Genomic DNA, 19,605 nt, shown 5'->3' with positions numbered 1-19,605 from the left:
TGATACCAGATTGTCTTCCATGTGAATTAAACACATCGTTTCGATTCCTCTTTCTGGCATACTTGTTTTATTCAAGGAAGCCAAATCCTGACAGAGTGATGCAACCCTCAGTGTAGTTTCAACCCCAGACGTGTTTCCAGCTACTGCAGCTTTCTGAGATTGCTTTGTGCCTCATCAGTGAAGCCTGTGATGCTGAGACTCTCCAGCTGTTCCTAGCCAACTTCTCTTGCCAGTGACTTCTTTACAACCACTTAAAAATTAAAGGGATGCTCTCTCACAGTATTAAAACACGTTTTCCTTTAAAACTTGTACCATGTCCTCAAAAGCTATATGAAATTTATTGTTTGGATGATAACTTTAAAGAAAAAAAAGGGGAAAGATCTCCTAACAGAAAATAACTTCTACACAACAGAATATCTGCAAGACCTTATTAAACCTATCTTCACATCATTTTACAGGTTGTGAACTTGCTTGAAAATATTTTACAAGTAAAACATTTGGTAGGAAAAGTTACATATTATTTCATTTGGCCATCTTTTTTGGAAAATTGTTCAGATACTGCTTACACACTATATCCAACAAAGTTAAGATTTACAGAGGCTGCTTTATCCAAAGCCATATGGCTAAGATGTAAAGCATATAACACAGGTCTTCTTTCCCAAATGCTACAGTGCTTCCCGTTATATCACATATTAAGTCATAGCTGAGACATCCCATTCCTACCTTAATAATGGTTTACAAACAATATTCTTCACATAATTTTTATTTAATGAGGAAAAAAGGCTGCTTTAGCAACATGTCAAATCAGTTTCCTGCCACCTCAAGTGATGACATGGTGGATATTCATCCTAAGCACTGCATGCCGCCATATTAAAACCTCCTCTTACTAACTGCCTCTCGACTTAAACCAGCCCTTTGATCCTTTCAGCTTGGCACACTGATGGCTTGGAGCGATTCCTGTGAGACACAGGTAGACATCAGAGAGCTTTTTCTCTGCACTTAACTAATGACTAGTCTCTTTTGTCACCATGTCATAGGGTCCCTATTGCTTGTCTCTCTGGAATGTAAGCTTCTCGTGAGGGAAATTACTATTTCTAATCTCAGTTTCTCTCTCTCTCTCTCTCTCTCTCTCTCTCTCTCTCTCTCTCTCTCTCTCTCTCTCTCTCTCTCCTCTCTCTCTCATCTATCTTTAAATTCTAGAAATTCATCAGCCAACAATAGCAAGTAGCTCTATTAGACTGCTCTATTTTCTGAGACTATTCAACAGAAGGGCTCTTTCTCTCCTTAGCTCTGCTCTGCACATGCCTGAGGAAGATTCAAGAAAAACAAGAAGCTTGAATCCAGAATTTCTCCACAGACTGAAGAGTGCTAAGTCAGCTCTGAAGCCTTTCAAGCATGGCAGTCGTCGTGAGAACTCACTTCAGGTTTTAGACTAGCCATCTACAACTAAGAGATAACCTGTGCAAATAGGCTAAAATCTGGAAAGCTCAAAACTCTGAAGAATTTAAGGCCCCAAACACATCTGATAATATTAATGTTAACCTATATTAAGAAAAGATAATACACTGGAGGAAAGCCATGATAGTCTTACCTTTTTATCTATAGTAAGACATAGTTCACATATTCTGTTAACTCACAATCATTTCATGACTATGCCATAACTATACTTAGACCTGTGAAAACTTAAAGACCTCCTAAATGGTGAATGTTGGGTGTAAGTTTTAAAAAACAAAAGTGACTGTGAAAGTCTACAACTGAAGTGAAAGTACTACCATCTGTATTGTGAAGGCCACCCAAGGTTAAGAATGTAAAGAAAAAGTTCAACTTGATTAATAACACAGTCATTTATTATATTCTTCAAATTTAAAATCATTACAAACTGTGGTATGACAAATGGACATCGCTGAAGAGGAATGTCAGAATAACCCTTTATGAAAGATAGGTATCATGAAAGGCTAAACAGAATAATGAACTTTACGAACAATAAGTATTGTGAAACTGATTCACTGAAAGTCTGTTTACTCATGCAAGAATTGTTGGAACTTTCCTAGGTAATTTTATATGACCCTACATAGATTTGATACAACATACTCAGAACTATCATTTTAAAAAGGTGTAGAAATTTGCATAAATATATATATAACTATATAATACGTAATACTACACAAGTTATATATATATAATTATATATAATGTACAATACACATATGCGAAGTTTTGTTTTATGTTAACTTTACTGTATGTGTATGTGAACATTGAAAAGGAATGGCCATCCTAACCAACAGGGCCATATAAACTCTACAGCAATATTACCAATGATAACTATAATTTCAGTTTCTCTCACTGTAAAGCAATAAAGAAACTGTTCTCTGGAGTCGAGTGCTAAGAACTTGTATCTGGAGCTTTTCAGCCATTACAAGAAAGCAGAACCAAGCCCAGAAAACAAAACTACTGATTTAGTATAAAATGAGTATGTCACAAATATTAAAAGGATCCCAGGCAATAAGCCAGAGGAATGCCTAAAAGCACACCTAGAATAATACTATGCAATTGAAAGCCCCTCACCCAAGGACCTCCAACTGCCAGGTTCCACCAACAGAACACTCTAACTGCTGGACCCTGCCCCCACCCTATAGAGTAAAAAGCCCGATCTCTGGACATGAAATCCCACCAATCTCTACCCTGGAAAGCTTCACCCCGAAAAGCCCTACTCCCCTCCCCAAGAAACTCTATATAAGTCCTGCCTTCTGCTCAGTTCTCTGCTATTTCTCACCTGAGCCGAGGCAGCTACCCTCCTGGTTTTCTCCCTCCTAATAAATCTCTTGTGTGAGGTCTGTTGTTTGGTGTGACTTTGTGGTATTCCTTGGCTCCTTGCCAGGATACCTTTATATCTGAGCTGTAATGCTTACAGCAATAGTAAAAAAATTATGTCCAAAACTGTATTGTTACCTAACGAGGGGAGTAAAGATACAGAATATGACAGAGAATGATACCTGAAAGCATAATAAAGTTTAGAAGTACAACTTTTTAACAAATACACTAAATGGCTCTTTTACCTTATACTGAGAAACAAACTACCAGAGAATGGAGTTCCTTTTAATACTTCCTACTTCACTCAGACTTCTACAGTCAAGTCTGAGAGACGAGGCAGCTTAAGCAACAACTGATTTTCTCACAGTTCTGGACCAGACATTCTAGCGTCCAGGTTGGGTTTCTTATGTGCTGCCTTATGAGTCGCCTTCTGGCTACGCCCTCTACATTGGTGGGAAGGCAAGTTGAGATCTCAAGCTCTACATGATCAGGGCACACCCACCACTGTGACCTACCTCATTTAATCTTAAGGTCTCCTAGAGACCCTGTCTTCAGTTATACTCACACCAGGGATATTAAGCCTCAATGTACAAATTTAGAACAGACACAGTTTAGTCTACAACAAATAATAATGAACTTGTAAAGCCAGAACAGCGGGGGAAGGGCTAAATTAAAAAAACCCAAAAATCATTCCTCCAAATAAATAGAGGTTCAACCCCTTTAGCTAAAAATTGTCTCCTCCTCACAGACTTCACTTTTTCACTCTTACTCAAGCATTCTTACAGTTGCAAACTGCATTCTTCCTAAAACGCCAATGTAACGCTCATTCGTTCCACAACTTCTTTAAAGTCATACTGGTACAAAAAAGACAAAGTTAAAAGTCAAGACGGTTCCAAGTTTTCAATTCAGTAGGATATCTTCGGGAACAAAGGAACTTACTACCAAACCTGACCACCTGAGTTCCATCCCTGGAGCCACATAATAAAAGAAGAGATCTGATCCTGCCAGTTGTCCTTAGACTTCCGCATGTGTACTATTGTGCACACACATGCACATGCACACGCGCGCACACACACACTCATGCATGCACATAAATAAATGTCATTTAAAAGATGAGAAAAAAACTGAAGCAAGAACCATTCCAAGTATACCATAGCTGTCTAAAGAACAGGAAGACACACAAATTAGGGCAGACAGCACCATTGTAAATTGCTTCAGACCCAAATATTGTAAATACAACTTATTCAGAATGATGTTTTAAAGATATCTGGAAAAACTATCAAGATATCTAGAAAACTGATCAAAGGACCAATGCTAAAGAAATAGAACAAAATTGTAGTAAGTAGGGGGAAATCAAACACTCTTTCCTAGGTATTCTGTAGGAAACACATAAGGGGTCATCAAAGGGATGGTGACATGTCATTTAACACTAGTAATGCCCAGACTTGAATGTCAAAATCAGGACCCATTTGAAGCTGGGCCAAATAATCAACAGGCTGAGGCACGCAGATTGCAAGTTCAAAGCCTGCCTGGATTAGAGGCTGAATGTAAAGCCTGAATGGGAAAGCTTAGCTATATAATGTTTTAAATTTGTTTTTAAAATGAGCCTGGGGATACAGCTCAGTGGTCCAGCATTTGAGGCTCTGGGTTGGATCACCAGTACTGGAAAAAAAAAAAACTGATTATTTTAAACCAAATAAAGCTACAGAATGGTATTAAAAGGCAAGTGATGTAATAAAACTAGTTTTTAAGAAAGGTTAATCTGGCAACAGTGATGGAACAGTCTCAATGACCAGCTAGACAGTAGAAACAGACACAAGAAAGCTATAATCCTGCAGGAATGCAGTGAGGGACACTGAAAAGGACAATGGACTCAGAATGTGTCACAGAGTGCACAGAAAAGACTGAAGTCAAAACAAGAATCCGTACAAAATGGCTTCCTTTATGTGCGCTGCAGGTACAAACCACTGTAGAGATATATTATACATTTTATCAAATTACACTTCAATAGAAAGCAGTTGATACAGCAGCGGGTTACTCTGTGCTTCACCGGTGGTAAAAGAAGTTAGCATACTGGGAGAGAGGGCCACTTAGGGTCAGAGTTCACTTTTGGCTCTGCAACATGCTGTTTCAATTATCTCTCCTGGAGACCTGGAGAATCTGCCTTACCTAACTCATCGGGTTGTCACAATGAAGAAAAAGTGTGAGAAAGTGTTGTGTTCATGACAGGAACATGCAAATGTAAGAGGTTTAGCGACAGAAGTGCTAAAAAGAACAGACGATAACACAGGGCTGTCTTGAGGCCTAACATCATGAGCCCTGTTACATAATTGCTTCCTTTAATACTAAAGTCTGTACATGATATCCAGGCGGACAGAGTTCCAGAAGTAGTCATCCTCAGTTTTTGTGTGTTTTTAAAAGTTTTCCTGTCACCTCTTTTCTCAGTTTCAATATTTTCGCTGCAGCTCTACTTGCTACTTGTAATTTTTTTATTTCTGTGATGGGATTAAATGTGCAGCTACAAAGCAATGAATTTATTATCCATATGGCAGCCTCAAGAACTCTCTCATAGGGAAAGTGCATACATAGATGAACAGGGTAACCTAGGAGTACTTTTCATTATTTTCTGAATTAGTTCCAGAAAAACCAAGTGTATAGATAGCCTTCTATCAAATAGTAACTTATCCAATACGGGTCAACTGATATGACATGAAGTATACAGTTAAGTTAATAGAATTATGTTATTTTCTACAAATATTTGCTATCAGTTCCCCCTGGCCTTTAGTTAGCATTAATAATTAAATATTTTTAAGAGAAAATAATCTTATTTATCTACTTGTGTTGGGGATTGAATCTAGGAGCTTGTATAAACTAGACAAGCACTCTGACACTGAGCTATATGCCTAGCCCCAATAAATAAACTTCTAGACAGTGAATGGTTTAGAGAACAACAATAGTAACCAGTTTTTCCCCTGAAGTTGGATTGTTTCCCAAGGAAAGAATTATTCTGTCTGTTAATTTGGACTTATAATGATGTTCTATGACAGCATACAATAACATTATATCTCAAAACCTACCAGATTCACACAGCATCATGCACCAAGCAAAATGGTCTCAAGCAACACAGTGTCTATAGTAATTTTCTTTAAAGATTCATTTTGTTTATCTCTCTGCATATGTGTCTTTGCATGCATGTGCATGGCCCATGGAGGCCAGAAGAGGGTGTCAGACCCCCTGAAACTGGAGGTATAGGCGGTTGTGAGCCACTTGATGTGAGTGCTCACAGCTGCTCAAATAACTGAAAATAAATGACAGTGAGTTCTCAGCTACGCATTAACTCCCACACTCAAGGTTCAGGGATCATAGTGGAAGAGTGGGTGGGGAAAGTATAAGAGCATACAGATAAAGAGGAATGCTCTGAAATGCTGTTCCCTGGACAGGACACGGCTGCTGTGCAGATGAACTAACAGGAGCCGTGGTTACCCTCACAAAGCCTGCATAAGCCAGTTAAAACTCCATCACGGAAGGAGAAGGACTCCACCATGGAGCGGAGAGGAGCTCCCAAGGCCCCACTTTTGAAGTTATTGGCAATTGAAGACTGCTGGGGAGAGAGGCACTTTTCTTTAGGGGATGGTCACTGTTGTTTATGTCTCCGTGGAGGACCACACACCCATGTGTACATGGGCAGCACTAAACAGATTCAACATACCCTACACACACATACTCACACACAAAGAGCATCAAGTTGGAAGCAAGACGTATCCTGGGAGCATGGGGGAAATTGAAGGGAATGAGGAAATGAATATGAACAAAATAAATTATATGCATGTCTGAAACTTTAAGAGAGTAAGTTTTAAAAACAGAGGGGAAGGGCTTGGTTTCTGACCCAGCAATGCAAAAAGAAGCCCAAACAACAAACACACTCTCCCCAAATAAAAAAAATAACAACAAAAAATTCTTGGTTTCCTTCAGTGAGCAACCAACAGTCACAAGTTAAGCTCCCTTCCACAAAGCTTAGAAGCCAACCAAGCACTTGCATAATATAATAAAAACCATCCATATCCTAGTGAAAGAGGGCACAGGAATGGAAAGCAGAGTGAATAATCATCCCCTCCCTCATGCTCACAAGAGAAGTGCCATCTTTTCATCAGTGCCTACCACAGAACCTTTCAAATTCCAACAAGCCTGCAAAGGAAGCATTCTAGATACAAAAGGAGGATTAGATACAAAAAGAAAAAAAAGGAGTAACTTTTCAGGGTGGAGATATGGCTGGGTGGTACAACATTTGTTGCAGTTCTGAATTCAATTTCCAGTTTTATAATTGGTAGGGACAGGTGCTGGGGAAATGGCTCAGTCTGTAAAGTGTTTACTGAGCGGGCATTACAACCTGAGTTCAGATTTCTAGCATGCTTGTCAACAGCATGCACTATAATCCCATTGGTGGGTAGTGGAGAAAGGCAGATTCCTGAGCTCACTGGCCAGTTTGTCTAGCTAAATCTAGCTCTAGATCCAGTGAAAGACTCTGTCAAAAATGAAGGTGGACAGGGCTTAACTAAAACACCAGACCTCCGCCTGTGGTGTCTTCACATACACATACATGAGCATGTCTGCATGGACAAATGCACCACATACACGTGTGCATGTATGCAGCACACACACGGGGTAGGGGATGGTGACAGAGTATCATTCAGTCACCTTCTCATGTAGTCAATGAAAACAAGAATGTTTTTACTCTAACATGCACTGTGCTTCAGACATTTTCCTTCACAGTTCAGTTCACAGTGATGCTACCAGATATCAAACTTCACTTTCCTTCTACAAGCTGTTACTAGTACTGTCAACCTGAGTTGACTGTCATTCTCTAGAAATACGAGTTCAAATATGAATGAACAGTTCTAATGAATACACCCATTGCAACTTACAATATTCACATGCCTACAAGTTTCAGAATTAGAGTTGTTGGTCAAATTTCTCTTAAAGAGTCAGATTCTCTCTTCTTTCACAAACTCTCAGGCAGGCAAAGTTGCACAAGGTTCAAGAGACCATGTGGCATCAAAAATAGCATATTTGCCGGGCAGTGGTGGCGCACGCCTTTAATCCCAGCACTCGGGAGGCAAGAGGCAGGCGGATCTTTGTGAGTTCGAGGCCAGCCTGGTCTACAGAGCGAGATCCAGGAAAGGCGCAAAGCTACACAGAGAAACCCTGTCTCGAAAAACCAAAAAAAATAAAAAATTAAAAAAAAATAGCATATTTATTTATACTGCTAGGGTCTTAAAGAACAGTATTTCTTTGTTCAAAAACTGAAAATTGCCGGGCAGTGGTGGCGCACGCCTTTAATCCCAGCACTCGGGAGGCAGAGGCTGTGAGTTTGAGGCCAGCCTGGTCTACAGAGCGAGCTCCAGGAAAGGCACCAAAATTACAAAGAGAAACCCTGTCTCAAAAAACAAAAAACCAAAAACCTGAAAATTATCAATAATTTTTATGTTTTAATAAAATAATTATATATATAAATATAAAACTATCGCATGCCCTATCCTTTTGCAAACATATAAAATAGCTTTCTTTTCCACTAAGCAATTAGTCTGTACAGTTTATCAGCTATTATTCCTTAAAAAAAAAAAAATGATTTGGTATAACATACCTTAAAAGTGCCCCAAACTACAATTTGTTGGTATAGTGCCTCACACAGAAATGAACTTTAAAATGAACTGAGATTATCTGACTTCATGTAGCTGAAAGAGTCCGAACCATTCATGTGTGATAGGTAAATGTATCTGTAGTTAAAATTATATTGTTTTAAATTACAAGCTCATTTTATGTTTCAAAGTTTTATAGGGTTTTATGTTCTGTAAAATCATCTGTATTAACCTCTGACAGGTTTATTCTATTAAAGAGATTTGTACCTGTGCAATTATACTTGTAACAAAAATCCTGAGTATCATTGTTTGTATCATTTCTTTCTCCCTTTTTGACAATAAACTTCTATAAACATGACCTATCATTTGTGATTTAAAATGTCTTAAAGGGATTACATCAACTAATCCATTTTAATTGTTGCTAATACCCAGCATTTACTTCAGTCCTCATTCACAATTCAAAATAAATGCTTACACCAACTTCCTGTTTACAGTGCATGAAAGAGCTCTGAGTGTATGTCCCCATGTATGTCCTTCCCTTCCTCTATAGAGGGTTAGATAATGAGTATTTTAGGCTAAGTGAATCCCAGGGTCTTGGTTGCAACTACATGTGGAAGTTAGAGCACAAAAGTAGCCACAGACAAGGCATAAGGGACACAGCTGGATTTAGTTGCTATCATTCTGGATTTAAGCTAGTGTAATAATGTGTTGAGTCTTGAGCTAAGTCCTGGAGGAAACATTAAATACTGTGCCACTCCAATAGACTTGGGCTATCTTAGTACTTTGCTTTCCAGAAGAGACCATTCATAGGCATGATGAGTTTATACAGCTTCAGCACTGAAAACACCATTCTTCTTCACAGAGTACTAATATCATCGCCACTGAAATCACGTGCTACCTTCCTGAAAAGCTACATAAGTTTCCTAAGTATAACACTATATGATCAAGGACTTACTCTGGCTGCCCATCCTTTCACATATTCTAATACCGATCTCTCCTACCTTCTTTCCTCAACTTAACCCTGATGTCACTGGACACTGTACATCTTTCTGTCTTCTTTCTTTCTTTGTTTCCATAGAAAAAGTGAGCTCCATATCCCCTACTTTTGCTAGCAGAGTTGGATGCTAACTTCGGTCTCCTTCTCCCTCACTGCTTGCAATACTATCAAGTCAGACAAGCTGTGTACTTAACCTTCTCGGCCTCTTTCGTGCGGCAGCAAAGCCGCATATATCAATAATATCATAAAAGACTATCAGGTGAAAGACAGGAGGACATCTGAGAAAGTTCTTTTATTTTCTTTTTCAATGGAGAGGAGTAACAGTTGCCAAGACCTCCAGTCCCTTTTCTTCCTGCCCTATGTGTTCCTTTGGACTGGAGCAGCCATTAGGAGCTAGAACTGTAGAGCTGCAAATACTGATAAGTTTTAACCCGCAAATCAGTACCAGAGGTCAACTCTCTCCAGTTCTTATTAGGTGAAAAACAGACCCTTAAATGGAAATGTCATTGGATTTCTAAATCACTAGTTATGGAAAGTGCTATCCAAAGTGTGTTATGAATTTTCCATAAACAGCATTTCTCTAACATGGAGAGAAAAGCAGCAAAACATGGTCTCTGCCCTGAGGGCTGACATTCTTGGAAGAATGAAGTCAAAACAAGCCAAAAGGGGCCCAAGATGATTATCCATGGAGGGATGGAGAGTCAGACAGATAGACAGACAGAGACAGAATTGGAGAGGGACAAAGAAAGTCACAGAAAGAGAGTGACAGAGATAGACAGACACACAGACATAGAAGCAAAGAGAGACAGAGACAGAGTCAGAGAGAGAAACACATACAGAGAAAGAGAATGGAAAAAGCTAAACACTTTACTATTGTCGAGTCAATAAGCTTTATTAATGTTCTACTCAACAAATCAAATGTAAAAATCCTAAGTGTATTAATGTTCTATCATATGCTTCCACTATGTGAAAACAAGTTCAGAACTCATTTTTTATAGTTACAGTTTTGTGATTTTTCAAGCTACTTAATTTATCTTTATAATTAGAGTTCTCTAATATTTTCAAATGCATTATTATTGTCAATATAGGAGTATGTCTGCCACTTGCAGAATCTTTGAAATAATAACCATTAAATTAGTAATGATACTGCCAATAAAGACAATGGTTCTTTCAAGCATTCACACATTGCTTTTGCTGGCAGATCCATCACTCTCTGTTTAGGGACAGCTGCTTCTCTCGTTGACCTATGTCATTATGTAATTCTATTTGGCCAAGAGAAAAGCCCATAAGTATGGTTATTTTAATTCACATATCCCTCTTAGTAAAACCTTTAAATTTAAATATGTTTGTACTGGGGCTTGAGATAGGATTCAGTGGTTAAGAGTGCTTACTGCCCTTCCAAAGGTACTTAGCACCAATATGGAGTAACTAACAACCACCTGTAACTGTAGTTCCAGGAATCCTTTCTCTGGCCTCCATGGGCACATGTCTCCACACACACACACAAAGCCCCACACATACATATAATTTAAACAGAAAGCAAATCTTTTAAAAATGTGTTTATTTTTATACGAACAATGCACTATGTATCTGGGTATACACACACACACACACACACACACACACACACACACACACACACACGCTTATACCAGTGCATGCACCCAAACACCTCTAACTTTAAATTGCAATGCCTTCTGCTTCATGACATTGCTTGTTGGTTTTATGCTATGGTGTAAGCATTTATCAATAACAACAGCTATATACTCTATAAGCTATTGTTCTGGTTTCTAGATTTTTTTTTTATTCCAGTGTTCATAACAGAATAGGATTTCTTTGAACTGTTTAAACTTTACCTAGGAAGAAATCTAAATATAAGGAAGTTAAGCCTCCCCTATAGTAGTGGGGCAGAATTTAATGAAGACCCAACATTTTGTGGTAATGCCCCAATTTCTTATTGTCTGTTTTGGTTGACAAATCTGTGCTGCACAGAGTAATAACAGCAGCAGAACAGCTGGGTGGCCTTATCAAGCACAAAGGAAGCACTGGCACATGCTGCTAAGTGTCTTTCTGATTGCCTAGAAATGGCAGCACATGCAGATTTATTCCCTGTTATAAATTAGAACAATTATTTCTCTGGAGTTTACAATTTCTTTACACAAGAGTCGAACTTGCTGTACATAAAATGAAAGAGACTTTCAAAAGGATATCTTCCCTTTCTTTGATGATCAGTTCATTCTGTTCTTCCAACTGCCGAATCTTCCTCTCAAAGGACTCCTGCTCGGTCTTCAGGCGCTCCTCTGTCACTTCCTTTTCTTCACTGATTCTGAAAGAAAGACCAAAAAAGGAAGGAAAATGAAAAGTCCATCAGGAGAAAGCAACATGCCTACAGCTTCAGCTCACCCAAATGACGCTTCTAACACAGGATTCTTAGGGAGTTCTGTTTTTAATTTACTCTCTCATAAAAGTCTTCAACTTTGCAACATTTATGCTCCACGTTTTAAAAGATATATACAAGAAGGAAACAGTTAGAATCGTGGTCTACATTTTTAATTGAAGCAGTGTCAGACCACAAAGTAACAATAGAAGATCTCAGCCTCCGTGTCACTTAGAGTAGGCCATAGGTTCGTCAACAGAGCAATAATCTAAATGGAGGGAACACCTGGACTGGCACCATGAAGAGTACAGAAACTCTGGCAGGAGTACATGCCCAGTGCGGGCTTGTTAATTCCTGGAAGGAAAACAATGGCTTATGCAAAAAACTTTACCACTGTCATCATTTACGGACTCTTCAGAGGATGTCCTCCAAACATCCATAAACTGTCCTCTTACTTAACATGAGAAGACCTTTAGAGTTAAGCGACAGGACTAATGGTGGTGCCCGAAAGAATGGATTTCTCTTGAAGTCTTCTATTTTATTTTAATTATTATTGCATATTTTATATTTCTCTATACGATAATATTATATGTTTTAATATCAAAAGCCCTCTGTGGTGGTCTGGAAAAGAATGGCTCCCACAGGCTCATATATTTGAATGCTCAGTCATCAGGAAATGGCACTATTTGAGAAGAATTAGGAGGTGTGGCATTGTTGGGGTAGGTGTAGCCTTGTTGGAGGAAGTGTGTCACTGGGGGTGGATTGTGAGGTTTCAAAAGCCCACACCAAGCTGAATCTCTGTCTCACTCTCTCTGACTGTGGATCAGGATGTAAATCTCAGCTACTGCTCAGGTGCCTTTTGAGCTGCCATGCTTCTGCCATGAAGATAATGGACTAAACCTCTGAAACTGCAAACAAGCCCCAATTAAATGTTTCCTCTTCCAAAAGTTGCCTTGGTCATGGTTTCTCTTCACAGAAGGAAGGTAAGATTAGGAATTAAATAAATCATATTGATAAGAATGGACTTGAGACACTATCTCTGTTCCCTGGAGACTGTGCCAAAACTTGTGGTAGACCAAGCTTTCTCCTTCCTGTGGACCCTCTTGGCCCTCCATTCTAACCCATTCCCATTCCTTGTGTCAGCCACCAATACCTAGAAGTACTCTCCATCTAGGACCCTTGGTGGCCACACTGGACCTAGAGTTGGGTAGGTGATTCTCACTCTCCTCCTGTCCTCTACTCCAATCTCTCCAGTCTCACCCCCAGCTCTGTAATGGCCTGCTTGCACAGGCCTGTCCTTCCAACCTATCTCCATTCCCTGGAGACTCCAAGAACACTGGTGTGGAGCCAGCTTTTCTTTTTCCTGTGGACCCCTTCAAGTCTTCTCTTCTAATTCATCCTCATCCCTTAATGCCAGTCCCCAATACCCAGAAACACTTTTAACCTGGGAAAACCAGTGACTACACCAGGCAGGGAACCAGGCCAGGTATTCATGCCATCCTTCATGTTCTCCATTACAATCTCTCCATTTTCATCTCAGCCCAGTAGCAACCTGCTTACAGCCTCCCTCCTGTCACCTCAACTCCATTCAACTCCAACTCTAGGTTCAGACTCAGGATCACCCTGGACATCTCATCCCTGTCTTTCCAGATTATTCTCTACCTTGCTGCAACCTACTAACAGAAGCCCCTTTTCCTACCACACGTCCAACTCCCTAGGACCCCACTCTTGGTGTGGATAGGATCCCAGTTGTTCTTCGTGAAGCCGCTCTCAGCCTTTTCATCTGGCCCACATCCATACCTCCTTGCCACCCACTGACCTGCAGGAGCACTCTCTACCAGGCAACACACAGCCACCACACTTTCCTAAGATCAAGAGAGGGCAACAGAAACCAAAGAAAGGAATATCCACCTAACAAAGACAGAACATATATCAATACTATGCTGGCAAGTATTATGTCAACTTGACATAAGCTAGTTTTATCTGAAAGGAGGGAACCTAATTGAGAAAATGCTTCCATAAGATTCAAATATAGGGCATTTTCTTATTTAGTGATTAATGGCAGAGGGCTCAGTCCACTGTGAGCAGTGCCTTCCTTAGACTGGTGGTCATGGGGTTCTGTAAGAAAGTAGGCTGAGCAAGCCATGATAAGCAAGCCAAGAAGCATCACTACTCTAAAGCTTCTGCATCAGCTCCTGCCCTGTTTAGAGTTCCTGTCCTGACTTTCTTCGATGATGAATAATGATGTGGAAGTGTTAGCTAGATAAACCCTTTCCTCCCCAAGTTGCTTTGGTCATGATGTTTCATCACAGCATTAGTAATTAAGACAAATACCTAGAAACACCTGAGTCCATACCTCAGAAGTCTAGACACCAGTGCAAAATGACAAACATCAAGAGCTAAGACAATGCCTCTAGCAGAAAGAACCCAGTAAGTGTACTACAGTAGGCCCAGAGAAACTCAATATAACTGAAATATAAGACAAAGACTTCAAGACAGCAATTATGAATATGTTCAAGAACCATAAAGAGGATATAAAGAAATCCCATAATGAAGTCTGTGAAAGCAACAGCTCAAGACATGAAAATAGAAATACAATCGCTAAAGAAAATCCAAGCCGAGACTAACTGAAAATGAAAAATTAGGAAGTCAAACAAAAACCTTAGAGGTAAGCCTCAATGACAGAGTGAAAGACAATAAAAAGAGCCTTTCAAGCATGGAAGATAAAGTAGAACAAATGGATACTTCAGTCAAATAATATGTTAAATCTAAAATAATCCAGGCACAGAATATGCAGGAAATTTGGGACACTGTAAAAAGACTAAATCTACAAATGATAGGAATAGAGGAAGAAGAAGAAACCCATTTCAAAGGTATAGAAAAATATTTTCAACAAAATCATAGAAGAGGTGTCTATCAATGTACAAGTATACCGAACACCAAATAGACTGGACCAGAAAAGAAATTCCCAACAACACATAATAATCAAAACACTAAACATACAAAGACAGAACATTAAAAGCACATTAGGAAAAACCAAGTAATTTATAAAACCAGACCTATTAGAATAACACCTGACTTCTCAATGGAGACTCTAAATGCCAGAAGGTCCTGGACAGATGTTCTACAAACTCTAAGAGACCACAGATGCCAACCCAGACTACTATACCCAGCAAAACTTTCAATCATAATAGATGGAAAAGGACATTCCATGATAAAACAAATTTACGCCTTATGTATATATTTAAGCAATATGTATATACAAATCCAGCACTATAGAAGGCACTAAAAGGAAAACTTCCACACCCACGAAAATACAAGAAACAAGTAATATAAGACAATCAAATCAAGAGGAAAAAACACACACAATACAACAAAATAATGGAAATCAACAAATACTCCTCATAATTCTCAACATTAAGGGTCTCAATTCCCCCAATAAAATAATAGATTCAAAAACAGGACCTATCCTTTTTCTTCATCCAAAAAACACACCTTACCATCGAGGACATACATCAACTCAGAGTGACAGGATAGAAAAATATATTCAAGCAAATGGACCAGGAAGCAAGCAGAGGTAGCCATTTTAATATCTGACAAAATAGACTTCAAGCTAAAACTATTTAGAAGAGATCGGGAAAGACACTACATACTCATCAATGGAAATAGCCACCAACAGAATACTGCAATTCTAAACATTTATACACCAAACACAAGGACACACACGTTCATAAAAGAAAAACTACTACAGCTAAAATCACATATTGACCCTCACAGCATGATAATTGGTAACTTCAGTAACCCACTCTCATCAATGGACAGGTCATCCAGACAAAAAATAAACAGGGAAATGCTGGAGTTAACTGTTGTTATAAATCAAATGGGCCCTACAGATATTTACAGAACATTTCGCCCAAACACAAAATAATATACCTTCTCTGCAATTCATGGAACTTTCTCCAAAACTGACCATACACTTGGACACAAAGTGAGTCTCAACACATATAAGAAAACTGAATAACTATCATGGATTAAAAGCTGGATACCAACAACAATAGAAAGTATACGAATTCATGAAAACCGAATAACTCACTGCTGAGTTGAAAATGTGTCAAGATAGAAATTAAGAAGGAAATTTAAAACATTTTAGGATTGAATGAAAATGAAAGCACAACAAACTCAAACCTTTGGAACACATGAAGGAAGTTATGAGGCAAGTTCAAAGCACTAAGTGCCTACTTAAAAAAAAAAAAAACATAATGGGAGCCATCTCCTATTAGCAACTTAAAGTCAGAATGGCAAAGATCAATGAACACCTGACAACAAATGCTGGGAGAGCTGCAGGGAAACGGGAACCCTCACTCACTGTCGGTGGAAATACCAACTGATAGAGCCAGTAAGAAGATCAGTGTGGAAAATTATCAAAGCTGAAAATATATCTGCCTATGACATGACTATACCACTCCTTGGCATACGCCCAAAGCACTTGACATCTTGCGCAGCCATGTTCATTGCTGCCCTAGTCACACGAGCTAGGAAAAGGAAACAATCTAAATGTCCTTAACTGAAGAATGGATAATGAAAAAGTGTTACAAAGACACAATGGAATACTATTGAGCTGTAAAGAAAAATGCAATCATGAACTCTGCAGTTAAATGGGTGGAACTTGGAAGAGTTATATTGAGTGAGGTCATCCAGACTCCAAAATATCACATGTTGTCTCGCATCTGAAGCTCCTAGCTCTAAATCTCATATGTGAGTACATATCCCGGCATAATTGCAGAAACTAGTACAATAAAAAGGTGACATGGCCAGGGTGAGGTAGAGAGGGAATAATAAAAGAATAGCAGTGTACAAGTGATCTGAACAGGGAAATGGATGTGGGGGTCCCTAATTAGACAAGAATGAGATAGACAAATACAGAAGAAATGAGAAGGGTAAAAGAGCAGTAAGGACGTCTGGAAAAGGTCAGAAGAAATCATACTATTAACTGTTTACCAAGAAAACAAAAAACCCTATAATATATGTAAGTCTGTGGATAAATATACATGTATAGTTTTAATAAATTTTCTCATCTAGGCTGACAATGCTCCCTTTAAGAGCCGAGACTACCTAACAAAAACCCTACCTAACACAAGGAATGAGAATCTCCCTTTTGAGTAGCTGTTCAGGGTTGTCCAACAGACTCCTTCAAAATACAGGCCATTGCTATTGTCCTTGGCTGCCCCCCACCCCCAGAGGCGGAAGTTAAGTCCCTATTGCTGAAGACATCAGGGCTTGGAAGTCTCTGAGCTGGAAATGACCTGAAAGCCTCCTACCTGAGGACTAGCTTTCACGGAACTAGAAGTTGCCAAGCTTCCAAAAGAAGGAAGCAAGCAACAGCCCTACTCAGCTATGATGCCTATGAACCACATCAACAAGCATCACGCCATGATAACCCTAAGAATATAGCAGTGGAAAACGTATTTTGGCTATAGCCAGTAGCTCTCTACTTGAATTTAAGACTCACTCAACAAGAAAGAAATCATGCCTGGCACTGGAAATCTAGTCAACTACCCTAGTGAAGTCATGGATCTTGGAGGAGAGAGAACCTACAATCACCATTTTACTAAATCAGCACAATCCCTAAGTAAACTCTAAATATTTGCCCTTATACACACAAATAAATATAGTTCTTACCCCTTATCAATGAAACTTCTCTTTGCAACATATAAAGACCATTATAGAAAATCACAGCCAATCAAAATGCAGAGTTGTGGAGCCCAGTCCCAATGGATACATCTACAAAACCTTCCCACACCTAAACCTCAGGGAACATTGTGGATTAAGGAGTAGAAAGAGGATAAGTGCCACAGGACTGTACGTCTAACATGAGACTGTGCCTCCAAGCAATGTTTGAGGCTAGACTCGTAAAGTCTCATCAAACATGACTGACCACACTTAAGCTGAACAAGAGACACCAGCAATAGACACACCAAAGTAGACATGGTAATGCCTGTGAGGTCTCAGCCCTGCACAAAGAAGAACTATAGGCAACTAAGGAACACTGAGAGTGGGAGAGATAGTCTTCCCCAGGCAAGAGCACATCAACTGGTTATCAATACCAAATGGTCAGCCCTGAAAACATACATACAAGTAACAGTATACAGACTGAGCAACAATATATATACATATGTACATATACATATATACACACACACACATATATATGCATGTAACAACAGTAAAAAAAAAAAAAAGAGTCCATGAATTTGAAAGACAACAAGGAGGGATATATCACAGGGTTTGAAGAAAGGAAAAGGCAGGGAGATATGACTTAGTTATATAATAATCTTAAAAGTAAAAGAAAAAAAAGAATTGGAAAGACCTGTAGACCCCTAAACACACCAGCTCACATTCAAGCAGAATGATATTGTATAACTGCATATGCAATTCTGTGTTCAACTTCAGAGTTAGGCAGAGTTACTGTCCTTCTATTTCCAGTTCCTATTTTTGAGATTATTATATAACGCTATCATTTCTCCCTTTAGAGCAAGAACAGCTTCATAGTATACTTCCCGAGAGAAAGGGACACATGGTTTGCAAACAAACAGCAGCATGGCTAAAAGAAAAATTAATGGATTTCAAAATTAAAATATATTCCAGTGAAAGAGTCTAATTTCCTTTTGATAACTTTTAACATTGTGCAGATATTTAAAATGTACTATCTAAAAGAATACAGTACTTTAGAAATCACAGATGAAACAATGTTTGCAAAGATTCTAAGAACTACAGATACATATTTCTTATGAATATAGATTCAAAAATCCTTAGCAAGACACTAGCAAACAGAATCCAGGTATATAAAAAAATAATTGTATGTCATGACCAGCTTGGATTTATATTAGGAATGCAAGTCAGTTCAACATTTAAAACTGAAGTGATGTAATGTACCACACATTAAATAGAACCATAGACAAAAAAGTATATGATTAACTATAGTAGGTACATAAAAAGCATTTGAAAAATCTAAAAGAACTTAATGATTAGAAAAACTTTCAATAAATAGGGAAAAAAAACCAGATGATACCAATAGACACACTAACATGGAAAGGGGAAATGCCAAAGAACCCCATCCTTAAATAAGAACAAAGGAGCCGGGCGATGGTGGCGCACGCCTTTAATCGCAGCACTCAGCAGGCAGAGCCAGGCGGATGTCTGTGAGTCCGAGGCCAGCCTGGTCTACAGAGCGAGATCCAGGACAGGAACCAAAACTACACAGAGAAACCCTGTTCGAAAAACCAAAAAAAAAAAAAAAAAAAAGAAAGAAAGAAAGAACTAGGGAGTGCTGAGAGTGGGAGAAATAGCCTTCCCCAGGAGAGAGGCCCTCAACTGGTTATCAATACCAAACGGCCAGCCCTGAAACATATACACACAAGTAACAGTATACGTATTCAGCAGGTAAACATTTATATACTGAAGGGAGAACAAATATGTAAAATAGTAATTTAAGGAAAAGAGTCATGAACTTGAGAAAGGGCAAGGGCAGTGCATAGGAGGGGTTGAGGGTGGAAAGGGAAGGAGAAGGTGATATATTTCTAAGTGTATTTTAATTTTAAAATTAAAAAATGGGGATGGAGAGATGCCTCAGCAGTTAAGAGCATTGGCTGTTCTTCCAGAGGACCCAGGTTCAATTCTCAGTACCCACGTGACAGCTCACAACTCTCAGTAGCTCCAGTTCCAGAGGCTCCAACACCCTTACACAGAGATACATGCAGGCAAAACACCGATGTGCATGAAATGGA

General features: G+C 39.0%; 1 protein-coding gene across 6 annotated transcripts in view; it reads right to left on the bottom strand.

Moving 5' to 3' along the window:
- The window catches only part of Kiaa1328 (KIAA1328 ortholog), a 294,152-nt gene that overhangs the window by 228,606 nt on the left and 45,941 nt on the right, over window positions 1-19,605 (bottom strand). For all 6 annotated transcript variants that reach the window (XR_008219044.1, XM_052741683.1, XM_052741686.1 and 3 more), the window contains exon 5: window positions 11,655-11,770. Coding sequence is in view for 5 of the 6 variants with exons in the window: in XM_052741683.1 (XP_052597643.1) it covers window positions 11,655-11,770 (116 nt within the window). In the remaining variant the exon portion in view is untranslated. The remainder of the gene's footprint in view (window positions 1-11,654; window positions 11,771-19,605) is intronic.

Source organism: Peromyscus californicus, unplaced genomic scaffold, assembly GCF_007827085.1.
Source record: "Peromyscus californicus insignis strain IS unplaced genomic scaffold, ASM782708v3 Scaffold_17__1_contigs__length_78620276, whole genome shotgun sequence".
NCBI lineage: Eukaryota > Metazoa > Chordata > Mammalia > Rodentia > Cricetidae > Peromyscus > Peromyscus californicus.
Note: the sequence above shows the minus strand (reverse complement) of the source record. Positions and strands in the feature narration are given on the sequence as shown.